The 15,421-nt window shown below is 36.6% G+C and overlaps 1 protein-coding gene across 1 annotated transcript in view; it reads right to left on the bottom strand.

Annotated features, from left to right (window-relative positions):
- Nucleotides 1-15,421, bottom strand: part of HSD17B4 (hydroxysteroid 17-beta dehydrogenase 4) — a 97,619-nt gene that overhangs the window by 3,994 nt on the left and 78,204 nt on the right. Inside the window, exons 22-23 of the mRNA XM_060091875.1 lie at nt 14,658-14,796; nt 4,902-5,029 (exon numbers count right to left, since the gene is read on the bottom strand). Of these exons, the coding sequence (XP_059947858.1) occupies nt 4,902-5,029; nt 14,658-14,796 (267 nt within the window). The remainder of the gene's footprint in view (nt 1-4,901; nt 5,030-14,657; nt 14,797-15,421) is intronic.

Here is a 15,421-nt window from a genome sequence, read left to right as displayed (position 1 = left end):
TACAGCAAAGTGATTCAGTTATACATATATATACATTCTTTTTTTTATATATTCTTTTCCATTATGGTTTATCATAGGATATTGAATACAGTTCTCTATGCTATATAGTAGGACCTTGTTATTTATACATTCTATATATAATAGCTTACATCTGCTCACCCCAACCTCCCACTCCATCCCTCCCCCAACCCCCTCCCCCTTGGCAACCACCAGTCTGTTCTCTATGTCCGTGATTCTGTTTCTATTTCATAGGTAGGTTCATTTGTGTCATATTTTAGATTCCACATATAAGTGACATCATATGGTATTTTTCTTTCTCTTTCTGACTTACTTCACTTAGTATGACAATCTCTAGTTGCATCCATGTTGCTGCAAATGCATTATTTCATTCTTTTTTATGGCTGAGTAGTATTGCATTGTATACACCACATCTTCTTTATCCATTCATTTGTCAATGGACATTTAGGCTGCTTCCATGTCTTGGCTATTGTAAATAGTGCTGCTATGAACATAAGGGTGCATGAATCTTTTTGAATTATAGTTTTGTCAGAATATATGCCCAGGAGCACGATTGCTGGATCATATGGTAATTCTATTTTTAGTTTTATAAGGAACTTCCATACTGTTTTCCACAGTGGCTGCACCAACTAACATTCCCACCAACAGTGTAGGAGGGTTCTATTTTCTCCACACCCTCTCCAGCATTTGTTATTTATAGACTTTTTAATGACGGCCATTCTGACTGGTGTGAGGTGATATCTCACTGTAGCTTTGATTTACATTTCCCTAATAGTTCGCAATATGTGGAGCACCTTTTCATGTGTCTGTTGGACATCTGTATTTCTTCTTTGAAGAACTGTCTATTTAGGTCTCTGCCCATTTTTCCATTGGGTTGTTTGTTTTTTGTTGTTGAGTTGTATGAGCTGTTTGCATATTTTGGAAATTAAGTCCTTGTCTTTTGCATCATTTGCAAATATTTTCTCCCATTCTGTAGGTTGTCTTTTTGTTTTGTTTATGGTTTCCTTTGCTGTGCAAAAGCTTGTAAGTTTGATTAGGTCCCATTTGTTTATTTTTGTTTTTATTTCTATTGTCTTGGGAGACTGACCTAAGAAAACATTGGAACAATTTATGTCCGAGAATGTTTTGCCCATGATCTCTCCTAGGAGTTTTATGGTGTCACGGCTTATGTTCAAGTCTTTAAGCCATTTTGAGTTTATTCTTAACCTTTTTTTAATGTGGCAACTAGAAAGTTTTTAATTACTTATGTGACTCACATTATATGTCTATTCAACAGTGCTAGTTTAGACAATTCTTTTGTGAAAAGGAACACAGAAATGATATGGCATGCTGGATGGGGATCTGGTATCAACAGTGTTTGCTTTAAAATCAAGATGTTAGCTTGCCTCTATGCTGTGGGACAATTATGTAGTAGAATGGGAGAGAATGGTGCAGAAAAAAGTGGAAAGGAGAAGAAGCAATGACTTTGAGTAGATAGATACCTGGATGAGAAGTGAAGAAGTCTTTGACAGGAAGAGGGAGACTTCCTTCAATGTAATGTATAGGAAGAAAAGAAGACAGGTGCAGATGCTGACAAAATAGATCTGGTGATGGGAAAGTGAATATTTTCATTTGAAAGTCTTTTTTTTCTCCCAAAGAACATGAGAAAGATCATCAGCTGAAAATGAAAGAGAGGTAGGCATGGGGGAGTTTTGAGAAGACAGGTATGAAATACTCATCTCAGACAACAGGAATGGAGGCTTAGTGGAAAATCACAGTAAGATTGCTAGACAGTGTGTAGAGACTATTTGAGACCTGTAATCAAAATTTTAAAGGGAAGCCAATTTGTCTAGTTGTATGGCTTTTCTCCTGGCGTCTTCATCTATTCAGGTACAGAGGCAAAGATGGCAGAGAGTAGGGTTAAAATAGAGTGGAGTTTTCCAGGCAAATAAGATGAGAGAGGTACAAGGGAGATGAGGGTATTTTCAAGGGAGATACTCCGATGGACCATGGACTCTAAGCTGAACAAGAAGAGAAGACAGAAGGGAGCTGATGGATAGAAAGTGGTGTTGTCAACAAACCGGAGGTCTCTGTGAAGCTCAACAGCAGTAGCAGGAATAACAAAACAAGTTAATGAAACTGTAGGTGATGGTGTTGGAAAATGGTGATGTTTTGTAACAGATACTAGAAGTTGTACATATTATGCTCCCAATAAAGACAAAAGCTGATGTAGAATAGAGTAAAAGATAATTAGAAATAATATCAATAAACTAAGAGTCATCTGTTAGAGAAGTCACTTTTATAAATCCTGAAGGAAGCCATCAAGGTTGACGAGAGTTGATGCAGACAGAGAGACAGAGAGACAGAGAGAGACAGAGAGAGACAGAGACTGTACACTGGGATATAAGGTCTTTGATAACTGAAGAATAGTGATGACAGAAAGCACTGAGGGGAGGCAGAACGTAATTGAGCCAAATGAGTTTAGAAAACCCCTAATATTAAATTAGAACTTCTCTAAGGACTGTCACTAAGAATAATAAACACCTAGGTTTTCATCAAGTTTTGCTTCTGCTTTAATTTTTTTACATTTAATTCCATCCTGTATGGTACTGATTAAGGTATATGGAATGACATAAAGCACTACCATTTCCTATGCAACTGCCCAGTACCATTCACTGAATAATCCAGTCCCCCCAAAAGGTCTGATATTCCTAGCAATTATATAAATGTTTCTGTAAATCCTACATTTAATCTTTATGTATAAGCACCTCAAATATATCTCAAAAAAGAACTCTTAATTAGCCACTCAGCAGCCACAATGACCTTTAAAAATCAGATGTCACTCCACAGCTCAATAGCTTCCTATCACACAAGATCTAAACTGTCTTGCCAACATCTACAAGGTCCTGTGTGATCTACGCCATGCCTACCTCCCTGTTCGCCTCCTGCCTCTCTCCCCACTGGCCTCCTCACAGTTATAGTATCAAGCTGAGCGACCAGTGCCTCCCACCTTGGTGCTAGTTGTTTCTTTAGCCTTATGGCTCCTTCCCTCACTTTGTTCAGGTCTCTATCAAGCCTTTTTGGACAATCGGTCTCAAATAGTTCTTCTATCCTGTCACACTCTAATCCAGGGGCTGGCAAACTACAGTCTACGGGCCAAAACCAGTCTGCTGCCTGTTCTTGTAAACAAAGTTTTACTGGAACTCGGCCACGTCCATTTGTTTTTGTATCCATGGCTACTTTAACTCTACAATGGCAGAACTGAGTAGGTGCAACAGAGACCATGTGACCTGCAAAGCTTAGAATATATTTACTAGGGGACCCTGTACAGAAAAAGTTTGCCAACCACTGCTATAACCCATTACTCTTATTTTTCTTCACACCTGAAATTATACTTCTTTTCCATTTCCCTCTAGAATTAAGCTCTACCCAGAAGGGGCACTGTCTTGTTCAGCCACACCTAGCACCTGAATAAAAGGAGGTACTAAATGAATTCCTGGGAAAGAATTAACTGAGGGCTCACTCAGTACCACGCATTATTCTAAGCTCCTCATGTATATTATTGGATTTAGTTATCATAACAATCCTTTGGGATTATCACAATTCATTTTACAATGAGAAAATTAAGGCTTAGAGAGTAGGTGGCAGAGCTAAGATTCAAACTTAGATTTATCTGATGCCAAAGAACGTATTTTTAACCACTATACTACTTTACAATTCTTTAAAATTAGTCTTTTTATCCAGGAAAATTGAACATTTTCTCCCGTATTCAAATTGCTCCGTTCCTTGTAAAGTTGTATAGTTTTCTGCAAATAAGCCCTGTGCTTTTTCTTGTTAGGGTAGTCGCTGGTACTTTGTAGTTTGGGTAGTGATTACAAACAAATTTTTAAAATTATATCCTCTAGTTGGTTTTGCTGCTATGTGAAAGCTATTTTTAAATAATTATTGTGCATTCAATCACTTGTTTGAACTCTTCTGGTCTAAGAATCAATCAGTTGATTCTCATGGGATTTCTAGCTACATAATCATTCAAATTTTCTACTCCATTCTAATTGCTACATCTAATTTTGTGTGTTTGTGGACTAGCCATAGGTTTCAGAACAATATTACCTAATAATGGCCAGCAAACGCACTCTTGTTTCAATCATGATTTTCCACTGAAATGTCTCTAAATGTTTTTTTACCTTCAGTAAGATGCTGGCTATTATGTTCCATCCTTCTATTTCCAGTTTTCAGTGATGATTAAGACAAGTTCTTAATTTTATATATCAGGAAAGAATGTCTAATTTTATGAAATATCATATGGTTTTTCAATTCTGAACTGACAATATATTAAAAGGTCTAGATGTGGGTTTTACATTGTTTATCTGCTAAAGAATTCCACCCAAAAATTTAGTTTTAAAAAGCATCAGTTGAAAAACTCCATTCAAAAAATATATGATCTGGGCTTCCGTGGTGGCGCAGTGGTTGGGAGTCTGCCTGCCAATGCAGGGGACGCGGGTTCGAGCCCTGGTCTGGGAAGATCCCACATGCCGTGGAGCAGCTGGGCCCGTGAGCCGCAAGTACTGAGCCTGCGCGTCCGGAGCCTGTGCTCCGCAACAAGAGAGGCCGCGACAGTGAGAGGCCCACGCACCGTGATGAAGAGTGGCCCCCACTTGCCACAACTAGAGAAAGCCCTCGCACGGAAACGAAGACCCAACACAGCCAAAAAATATATATATATATATATATATATATATATATATATATGATCTATCAATTTGAATACTGCTATCAACTCTGTCTTTCCTCAGAGTTGCAAGATATCTGTCTTATAAATCAGAATTTTGGAGTCAGCCAAAAAAACTGCAATTGTCAAATAGGAAGCAATAATGACAAATAAATGAACATTTTAAGAACTTTACCTTCTGAGGATCAAGCTTGCCCAAGACCACTTCCATGAAATCTTCATCTGAAAGCGTGATGGTTACATCAGCAGAATCTTTTGCAGGGCCTTGATACACTTTTCCAGAACCATTTTTTAGGTCAATAGCTGGGAAAAATAGGAAGAAACAAATGTCTGTCATTTTTTTCTTCACAATATGAGAATAAAATAAACCAAATAAATGCAGAGATTTTTATAGTTTCCAAGTTACTGTGGTACTTATTCTATTGGGTTGGCCAAAAACTTGTTTGGGTTTTTCTGTAAGATATGGAAGACCCGAACAAACTTCTTGGCCAACCCAATACATTCTATATTACCTATCACTTAGAAAAAAATTCTAAACCCTTGATTTTTTGAGATGTCCTCTTTATAAAGAATATGATCTTCAAAATAGTCAAATCCATAATAGTTTTTCTTCATTGAAGAAGTTTACACAACAGAGATATTTGAAATGTGAATCAATGTAGAGTAATATAAGGAAGTTAAGTGGTTGGAAGTTATAGGGTTAAGGCCTTTAGATTCAAATAAAGACTCTGTAGTCAACAAAAGAAGAAAACTGAATTTTAAAACAACTGCATATTGGTTGGCGTGGGGGAAGGGAATGCACACTCTAACTACCTTTCAAAAACCTGAATTCATCAAAGGTTCTGTCATATGAATTAAACGACAGTCAAATTAAATTTTAAAAAGTATTCTAATTAGTTTGCTATAATTTATTTATAAAATGTTTATTGCCCTAATTGTTGTGAAGAAACGTTAAAATTAAAATCTTTTCCCTTCAATGTTTTTGACAGAAGGATTAAGTCTCCCAGAAACAGGCTGGGTAACTGGAAAAACTATTAAAAATTTGCCTTCATTGCTCTCTATACAACACTTACAGAGCTTTATGTGAAAGTTACATTTTAGAAAGTTTTAATTGTCTCATATATGACTGAGACCAGTCATCCAGGAAGGTAATTCCCCTCATCCAGCTTCAGCCTCTTGAATGTGCTTTCTCTGCTACTGCGAAGGAGCGATGATTGCATCACTCTCCCTAAGAGTGTCAGGAAACTCCCAATTTAGGATCAAGGAAAAGCTACACACACGTAAGCAAAACCATGCATTCTGCTTAGCCAAGCCCTACTCCAAAGAGAAAACTAAGTCACTCCCACTGTCCACAGAAGAGAATCTTGCCAACTAAACTAAAAAATAATAACATGACTATGACGGTTACCTGGGAAGGAGTAAGAGTGACAAGGAGACCTTTTTGCTTTTTATGCTTCATTCACTCACTTCATTGTTAAGTTTCTTCTGTGGGTGTCAGACAATGTACAAGGTACTAAAAGTAAGGCATGAAGAACAAAGGCTCTGTTCTTATTGGTACACACATATTACAAATGTGTTTTATGTATTATTTGTATAGTTAAAAAGAAAGGTAGAAAAAGAGAGGGACGAAGGTAGGCAGGGAGGGAGCAGGGAGAGAATAAGGGGCGGGGGTCAGAGAAAGGAAAGACTAAAGACAAGCAAACCTCTGGTATTCAACAGACATGATTTTAATTCTTCACAAGTAAGCCTAAGGACCACTGTATGTACTAGTCTTGCTCAGGAATAAAACTGGACTCACGCGTCTTAATACTTCAGTGTGGAATAAGTCTGTTAGCTAATGAAGGCCCTTCTAATGAAGGGCTGTCTACCTGACCTCTCACTCACTTGGTTTTACATGCTGCTTCACAGCCATGATGTTTATGAAACAATAAAACTTTTTTTTTTTTTTTTTGCAGTACACGGGCCTCTCACTGTTGTGGCCTCTCCCATTGCGGAGCACAGGCTCCGGACGCGCAGGCTCAGCGGCCACAGCTCACGGGCACAGCCGCTCCGCGGCATGTGGGATCTTCCCGGACCGGGGCACGAACCCGTGTCCCCTGCATCGGCAGGCGGACTCTCAACCACTGCGCCACCAGGGAAGCCCACTAAAACATTTTTTCTGTGGAAAGCTAATAACTAGTGCTGGTAAAAGAAAAGAAGGCTAAAAAGGGGGAAGTTCTTAGCAAGAATACTGAAATTTGGGGTAAAGGAGTGAAACTCCCCATTCCACAGAGGCTCAAGTCATGGTCTACAAATGGCTCCTGCAGGAGGATCGTCATCCACCACCATCACTTTAGGTTTACAGACACCTGTTACGTCATGGGTAATCTAAATGAAATGAAGAAACAAGCTATATGTATTTTCTTTTTGTGGCAGAATGTATTTTTAAAGCTTTATGAATTATTTTAGCTAAGTACTTATATAATCATTAATGCACTGAAAAAGTCCAAAAAATTTCAGTTATACTTTACAGAATTTAATGGGGGAGGGAAAGGTGTTAGATGAGAACATATATTTGGACTTAGAGATATTTGAAGGTTTTAGAATATATACCTTACAAATTACAACACTCTTACCAAAGTGGGTATACAAGGAACATACCTCAACTTAATAAAAGCTATTTATGACAAACCCACAGCCAACATAATATTCAATGGTGAAAAGCTGAAAGCCTTCCTGCTAAAATCTGGAACAAGACAAGGATGACCACTCCTATTCAACATAGTACTGGAAGTCTATTCGGCATTCAGACAAGAAAAAGAAATAAAAGGTATCCACATTAGAAGGAAAGAGGTAAAATTGTCATTATATGCAGATGACATGATACTAAATACAGAAGACCCTAAAAATTCCACACAAAGACTACTAGAACTGATATATTCAGCAAGGTAGCAGAATACAAGATTAACATACAGTTGCATTTCTTTACACTAACAATGAAATATCAGAAAGGCAAAGTAAAAAAAAAAAAATCCTTTTTAAAATCATATCAAAAAAATAAAAAACTTAGGAATAAACCTGACCAAGGAGGTGAAAGGTTCATATGCTGAGAACTGTAAAACACTGATAAAGGAAATGGAAGATGATTTAAAGAAATGGAAAGATATCCCATGCTCTTGGATTGGAAGAATTAATATTGTTCAAATGGCCATACTACCCAAAGCAATTTACAGATTTAATACAATCCCTATCAAATTACCCATGACATTTTTCACAGAACTAGAACAAATAATTCTAAAATTTATATGGAACCATAAAAGACCGAGAATTGCCAAAGCAATCCTGAGGAAAAAGAACAAAGCAGGAGGCATAACCCTCCCAGACTTCAGACAATACTATAAAGCTACAGTAATCAAAATGGCATGGTACTGGTACAAAAACAGATATTGGATCAGTGGAACAGAAGAGAGCCCAGAAATAAACCCACACATCTACGGTCAATTAATCTTTGACAAAGGAGGCAAAAATATACAATGGAGAAAAGACAGTCTCTTCAGCAAGTGGTGCTGGGAAAGCTGGACAGCTGCATGTAAATTAATGAAGTTAGAACACACCCTCACACCGTACACAAAAATCAACTCAAAATAGTTTAAAGACTTAAGTATAAGACATGACACCAGAAAACTCTTAGAAGAGAGCATAGGCAAAACATTCTCTAACATAAATTGTACCAATGTTTTCTTAGGTCAGTTTCCCAAGGTAAAAGAAATAAAAGGAAAAATAAATAAATGGAACCTAATCAAACTTACAAGCTTTTGCACAGCAAAGAAAACCATAAACAAAATGAAAAGATAACCTCCACACTGGGAGAAAATATTTGCAAACAATGCGACAGACAGGGCTTAATTTCCAAAATATACAAACAGCTCATATAATTCAATATCAAAAAAAAATTTTTTAAATGGGCATAAGACCTAAATAGACATTTCTCCAAAGAAGACATACAGATGGCCAATAAGCACATGAAAAGTTGCTCAACACTGCTAATTATTAGAGAAATGCAAATTAAAACTACAGTGAGGTATCACCTCACACCAGTCAGAATGGCAATCATCAAAAAGTCTACAAATAATAAATGCTGGAAAGGGTGTGGAGGAAAAGGAACCCTTCTATATTGTTGGTGGGAATGTAAAATGGTGCAGCCACTATGGAGCACAGTATGGAGGCTCCTTAAAAAACCAAAAATAGGGCTTCCCTGGTGGCGCAGTGGTTGAGAGTCCACCTGCTGATGCAGGGGACATGGGTTCGTGCCCCGGTCCAGGAAGATCCCACATGCCGCAGAGCAGTTAGGCCTGTGAGCCGTGGCCGCTGAGCCTGCACGTCCAGAGCCTGTGCTCCACAACGGGAGAGGCCACAACAGTGAGAGGCCCGCTTACCGCAAAAAAAAAAAACCAAAAAAAAAAAACCCCAAAAATAGAGTTACCATATGATCCAGCAATCCCACCCCTGGGCATAATTCTGAAGAAAATTCTAACTGGAAAAGATACATGCACCCCAATATTCATAGCAGCACTATTTACAATAGCCAAGACATGGAAGCAATCTGAATGTCCATCAACAGATGAATGGATAAAGAAGATGTGGTGTGTGTATATACACACATACACACACACACACACACAACAGACTACTACTCAGCCATAAGAATGAAATAATGGGGACTTCCCTGGTGGTCCAGTGGTTAAGACTCTGTGCTCCCAATGCATGGGGGCTGGGTTCGATCCCTGGTCAGGGAGCTAGATCCCGCGTGCCGCAACTAAAGATCCCTCACACTGCAGCTAAGACCCTGTGCAGCCAAAATAAATAAATAAATATTTTTAAAAAAAAGAATGAAATAATGACATTTGCAGCAACATAGATGGACCTAGAGAATGTCATACTAATTGAATTAAGTCAAACAGAGAAAGACAAATATTATATGATATCATTTATATGTGGAATCCAAAATATGAACTTATTTACAAAACAGAAACAGACTCACAGACAGAAAACAAACTTATAGTTACCAAAGGGGGAAGAGGAGAGGGGATAAATTAGGAGCTTGGGATTACCAGATACAAACTAATATATATAAAATAGGTAAACAACAAGTCCTACTCTTTTGCACAGGGAACTGTATTATGTATCTTGTAATAAGCTATAATGAAAAAGAATATGAAAAGAATATATATATGTGTATATACATATGTATATGTGTAAATATATATATATATAACTGAATCACTTTGCTGTACACCAGAAACTAACACAACATTGTAAATTAACTGTATGTCAATTAAAAAAAAAAGTATAGATCCAGTAAACAAACTAACCTAGGGATGTCATGTATTAAATAAATAAATAAATAGATAAACAGATAAGCTATATATCTATTATATACATTGTACAACACAGGAAATATATTTTATAATAACTATAAATGAAATATAACCTTTAAAAATTGTGAATCACTATGTGGTACACCTGAAATTTATACAATATTGTACATCAACTATACCTCAATAAAAAATTTTTATTTTATAATAAATAATAGATAGTGTTACAGATTTTACTCAACAGGATGACCTTGCTACAATGTTCTGATTTCAGCTCCCAAAACAGCTGAAGAAGTCTACAATGTTTCTCTTTCTGATTCTTTTTTATTTCATTAATATTTTGCACATCAGTATGGATAAGAAGGTGCAAGTGAGCATTCCAAGATCTGGGCTTCCTTCCCAAAAGCACCTCACTGAGGCCCACCCTCTGGTTTCTTATGCATGTCAAGGGGCTACATCTCTCCATTACACACTCTTGTTCCCCAGAGAAGAGGAAGGGTCCTCACCCAGGCAGCCCTCCTGCTCCTAGATGATCAAGCTCAACAGGCCTCACAGAGGCCTAACCTCGAAAGACACAGCTAAGACTCCTCCTCCTCCACAGCCAAAACCAACACTGACACCAGAACTCTCCCCATTCTCTCTAGACTCACACTAATTTGGTTTTTAAAAATCCCGACATAGACACACATTCTGCCCAGAGATTCACTGTTGGTGTTGTTTGGATGGCAAGATAGGGGAAGGAGCAGGGAAGATGGGCACAGTCCAGGATCTTTGGGTTTGACATGCATCTTCCAGGCCACTGAGCCCAAACCCCTTGGTTCCTAGACTTGCTCAAGGCCTGTCACTTGTGTAACTCCAGTTCCATAGGTGAACTAGGGAGCTAAGCCTGTTCTCTGTAAACAGGTTTGGATCTGCCATAATGCAAACATGACTGGGACAACTAACAGCAATTTAAAATACCAAGAATTTGGTGATTAACTGTTTAGCAAAACATTTTTAAAACTGCTTGTAAAAAAAAAAAAATTAGGTATTCCCTAAGTCAGAGCATTCAATCATCTATTTTATGTCATTAAGCACCAAGATGCAAAAGAGAGATACCAACATGGAATCATCTTCTAAAATATCATAAGCCAAAACAAATAGATACTTTCTACTGCTGCCAGCTACTCTTAGCTCAGTGATGCAAAGATGGTGAGAAAACAACCAGAATTGAAAAAAGTTACACAGCTGAGAATCAGATCAAATAAAAGACAGGCAGATAACCAAAGATAATGATGAACACTTTCAGAAAAGCTTCAAGACCCAATTTGATTGTTAGCTTTGATAAATTTGGACCTGAAGAAGAGATGATAAAACAAACAAAAGCCACAAGCATCAATTACAAGTAGTTATTAACAGGTTTCTAATATTCCCATTTTTCTGGTGAAAATACAAGAAAAAACCTTTTGCCTAGGTTAATTAAAGTTAATTATTAAATGTAAGCACATTTTCTAATACTTTCTACAAGGAAAGTGATACTAAGGAGAAAATCTTAGTTGGTTATTGACAGTATATTGAAGGAAATTACACTATTTGCCAGAGTGAATCACTTGTATACTTTACAAATCTCTACAGAGTTCTTTTCTGCCAACTGTGAGACACATAATTCCAGCATGTTTTCTCTTACAGCTCGCATTCCTTTCCTTCACCAGTATGTTCAAAAATCCTGTGTTTTATATTTATAACTCAACTTCTAATATAGTTTCATCTACAGGGGAAAAGGTTGAATTCCATCATGAATAGATAAAAAGAAGGAAGGACAGAAAATAGAAAGAAAGTGATGATACCTACACATCACTGTTAATCTATGAAGTTATTTAGAAAAAAAAATAGACACTTTGAACTTTGGGTAACTAAATACATATTACATGTTTTGGCTTCCTTTACCCCCTTCTGAATTAACCTCCTATAAGCACAAATGTCCTCCAGAAGGACAAACATCAAAATGTTAACTGTAGGTAGTGGGATTATACATCATTATTTTCTGCTCTATACTTTTATATACCAAATTTTATATAATGAAAATATACTCCCTAAAAGGAATAGCAATTGTTATGTTAAAAAGAAACTTACATTAAACCAAAATCAATTGAACAAAACTTCAAAATGTTTCCTAGGAATATGTAATAGAAGATGGTCTCAAAAAGTTTTAGTTGATTTAGAGATACATTTTAATTTTTTTGGTCTCAGTGAGCATTTACAGTGATCTTTAATTGTAATGAGAAATAAAACAGTCTGATTTACAAGGTATTTAGGCACTCTAAAATAGTAATCTCAGAATAAAAATAATGAAAATCTACAAAACAGTAGTTTCTACTGTGCAAGTAAAATCCCAAACCTAAAGATTTTTTCCTTTAAAAAAAAGTCTGTATAGACAGATTATCTGCATGATATGTGGTATACAAATAATGAGTGAAGATGGTTCATACCATCAGTTGTGGGACTTGCAGAAGCACAGCCTACAATCCTTGCTTTCAGGTACCACCATAGTATACTACATCTCATACACTAGCCTACAGTCCCCGGAGAAGGATTACAACCAGGTTTGAGATGGGCCTGAAAGTTAACATGGTCCTGGAGTGTAAGCCAATCACAGGTCACTTCCAGGAGTCCCTCAGCATTCCAAGGGCTCTTGGCCAACCTTAACTACACAGGATCCCATTGTACTTCACAGTTATGAAGGATGGGGAAAATCCTTGAGCTAAAACTATTCTGGATGCTCCCTGTACCACATTAGTAGACAGATTCAAGGGACCACAGCTGCTTGACTACAAATGAAAGGGTCCTGCCCCTTGGGACCTCAAGACAAAAAACATGAGAAATCAAGAAGTTTCAGTAAACATTCACTGATACACCATTTTTCTCCAACAACTCTAGAGATCAGAATACTCTATAACATAAACCATAACATAAAGGTTAGAATACTCTATAAAGAAAGAATATTCTACCAATCAAAGTAAAGCTAGAACACTTTATAATATAAAGGTAAAGAAATGATGGTCAGAGTTCATTAATAGCATGCTTCATGATTCAAAATATGAATAGCAGTCAGCTATGGAATAAATGTTTGTGTTCCTCCAAAATCCATACGTTGAAGCCCTAATCTCCAAATCATGATGGTATTTGGAAATGGGGCCTTTGGGAGGTAATTAGGTTTAGGTGAGATCATGAGAGTAGAGGCTCCATAATGGGGTTAGTGTCCTTAGAAGAAGAGACATAAGAGAGATGATCTTTCTCTCTGCCTTGTGGGTAAACAGTAAGGAGGCGGCCATCCACAAACCAGAAAGAGGGTTCTCACTAGAGCCCAAACATGCTGACACCCTCACACTGGACCTTCCAGCCTCCACACTACGAGAAAATAAATTTCTGTTGTTGAACCTACCCAGTCTATAGTATATTTGTTATAGCAAACTGAATTAAGACACTCTCATTGTTAGAAGCAGTGGCCTCTCAATCTATAATTGACTGATGCTGAAAAAAGAGAATGGATATATACTCACTCCCCTTAACCTATATAAAAACAGAACAGTGAAATCTGATAAAGCCACATATTTTTGTGTCATGACATATAGACACTGGATACTTAAAAACTTGCTAACAGATCTGGCTGATTAGCAAAGTGAGCCCACAAAAGTGCTAGTGCTTTTATTATGCAGATAGAAAAAGAAGAAAATTCTCTCATCTAGAAAAATTTTTTTACTCATCTTTAGTAATTTCATCTTACCTTCCCCAATTTCACTTTAAGAATTAAATTAAAATTGGACACTGCAGTCTTTTAAGAGACCACAGCACAGAAAAATTTGTGCCATGATTAAGAATGTAGTTACACAACAGATACAAAAGACATGGTAGAATTTTTTTTACCCCTTTCCCTTTTTATTTTCTCTTTCTTCTTAAAATGGTACCAGAGTCCTTTTGGAGCTCCACAGAAGTGAATGGAAATGTAACTGCTTTCTCTCTGCAGCAACTTGGCTTATACTGGATGCCTTGCCAGGTTGCTAACATGGCACTCTAGTAGATAACTTCCCTAGATTAGATAAAATTAGTACCTTTGATTGCCATCTATATAGATGAAGAAAATAATTATGATTATATACTGATAGTTAAGGTGATAATCCAAATGTTAATTTGGGGGGAATGAAGAAAATATTTTTAAAGCTGTTAAAATATAATGAGAATTACTCAAAACTTTAAAATATTTCATTTAACCTGATGTACTTTCTTCACATTTAAGAGGAATTTGAAGATTAGTTAAAGAAGCATACGGCTAAGGTGACTGTTTAAAGTACTAATTTCAGGTGTTACAATGAAATCTTTACAACAGATATTTTCATTTTAATTGAATCCCTTCATCTCTAAAAAACATGCATGCCTTTGGGTGCCATGAAACCCGTTATTTCCCATAAAAAAACAACTTACTGAAGAAGGTTAAGATTTACCTACCTTCAAAGAGACAGGCTTTAGTTATAACAAGGATACTTTATCTCTATTGACTAAGAGTTATCTTAGAATATTATAGAGCCAGGGACATGACTTACTCCACTTAGCTGCAGTATTTTCACCTTTAGTGATATGCCACTCAAACACAGCATTTACTTTCTTCACCACCTCTCCCCCCATATGCTGAAGGCGGCGACCTATTTCCTCAAACACAAGGGTACTCTGAAGTTCCCTACCCTAGCAAAAAGAGAAAAGTTAATTTAATTTTAGAAGTTCTGTAAAAATGACTCAAGGGGATAAAACTATTACAAAATAAAAGTGCAACAATGTGATTTTTTTTTTAAAACCTGCACATAAATAAGGGAAACTAGCTTTTTCTCACTAGGTTTCTTTCACACCTTTCCTTATATTAATTTATGTCATCCAGAACCTCACTCCTCTTAATAAAAGAATTTTACTTTTATCAAAATTCAGAAATAATATTTTACAAGTAGACTAGGAACTAACTGGATAACTTATATCCTAACTAACTTCAGCAGGAAGATACTGGGCAAATCAGTCAACTACTGTGGTTTCATTTCTCTGTTTGTAAAATAGGATTAAATTACATGAAGCCTGAATTTCTGTCTAGATCTAAAATTTCTTAAGATTTTGATCTTACATTCTCTTAAAGAGATTTTAATTTTCATTCAGTTATATGATAATATGGTGAATGAAAGACAAAGATCATGGGTTTGAAAACCTCTACATTACAAAGTTAATATTTTGGAGACAGAAAATATAAATATTTTTATTAAAAGTTTCAGCATGTTAATACAGAATAACACAAATGTTTTAATAAATAATACATGCTACTGTTTTT

This window comes from Mesoplodon densirostris, chromosome 3 (genome assembly GCF_025265405.1).
Source record: "Mesoplodon densirostris isolate mMesDen1 chromosome 3, mMesDen1 primary haplotype, whole genome shotgun sequence".
NCBI lineage: Eukaryota > Metazoa > Chordata > Mammalia > Artiodactyla > Ziphiidae > Mesoplodon > Mesoplodon densirostris.
This window is presented reverse-complemented; position numbering and strand designations above follow the sequence as displayed.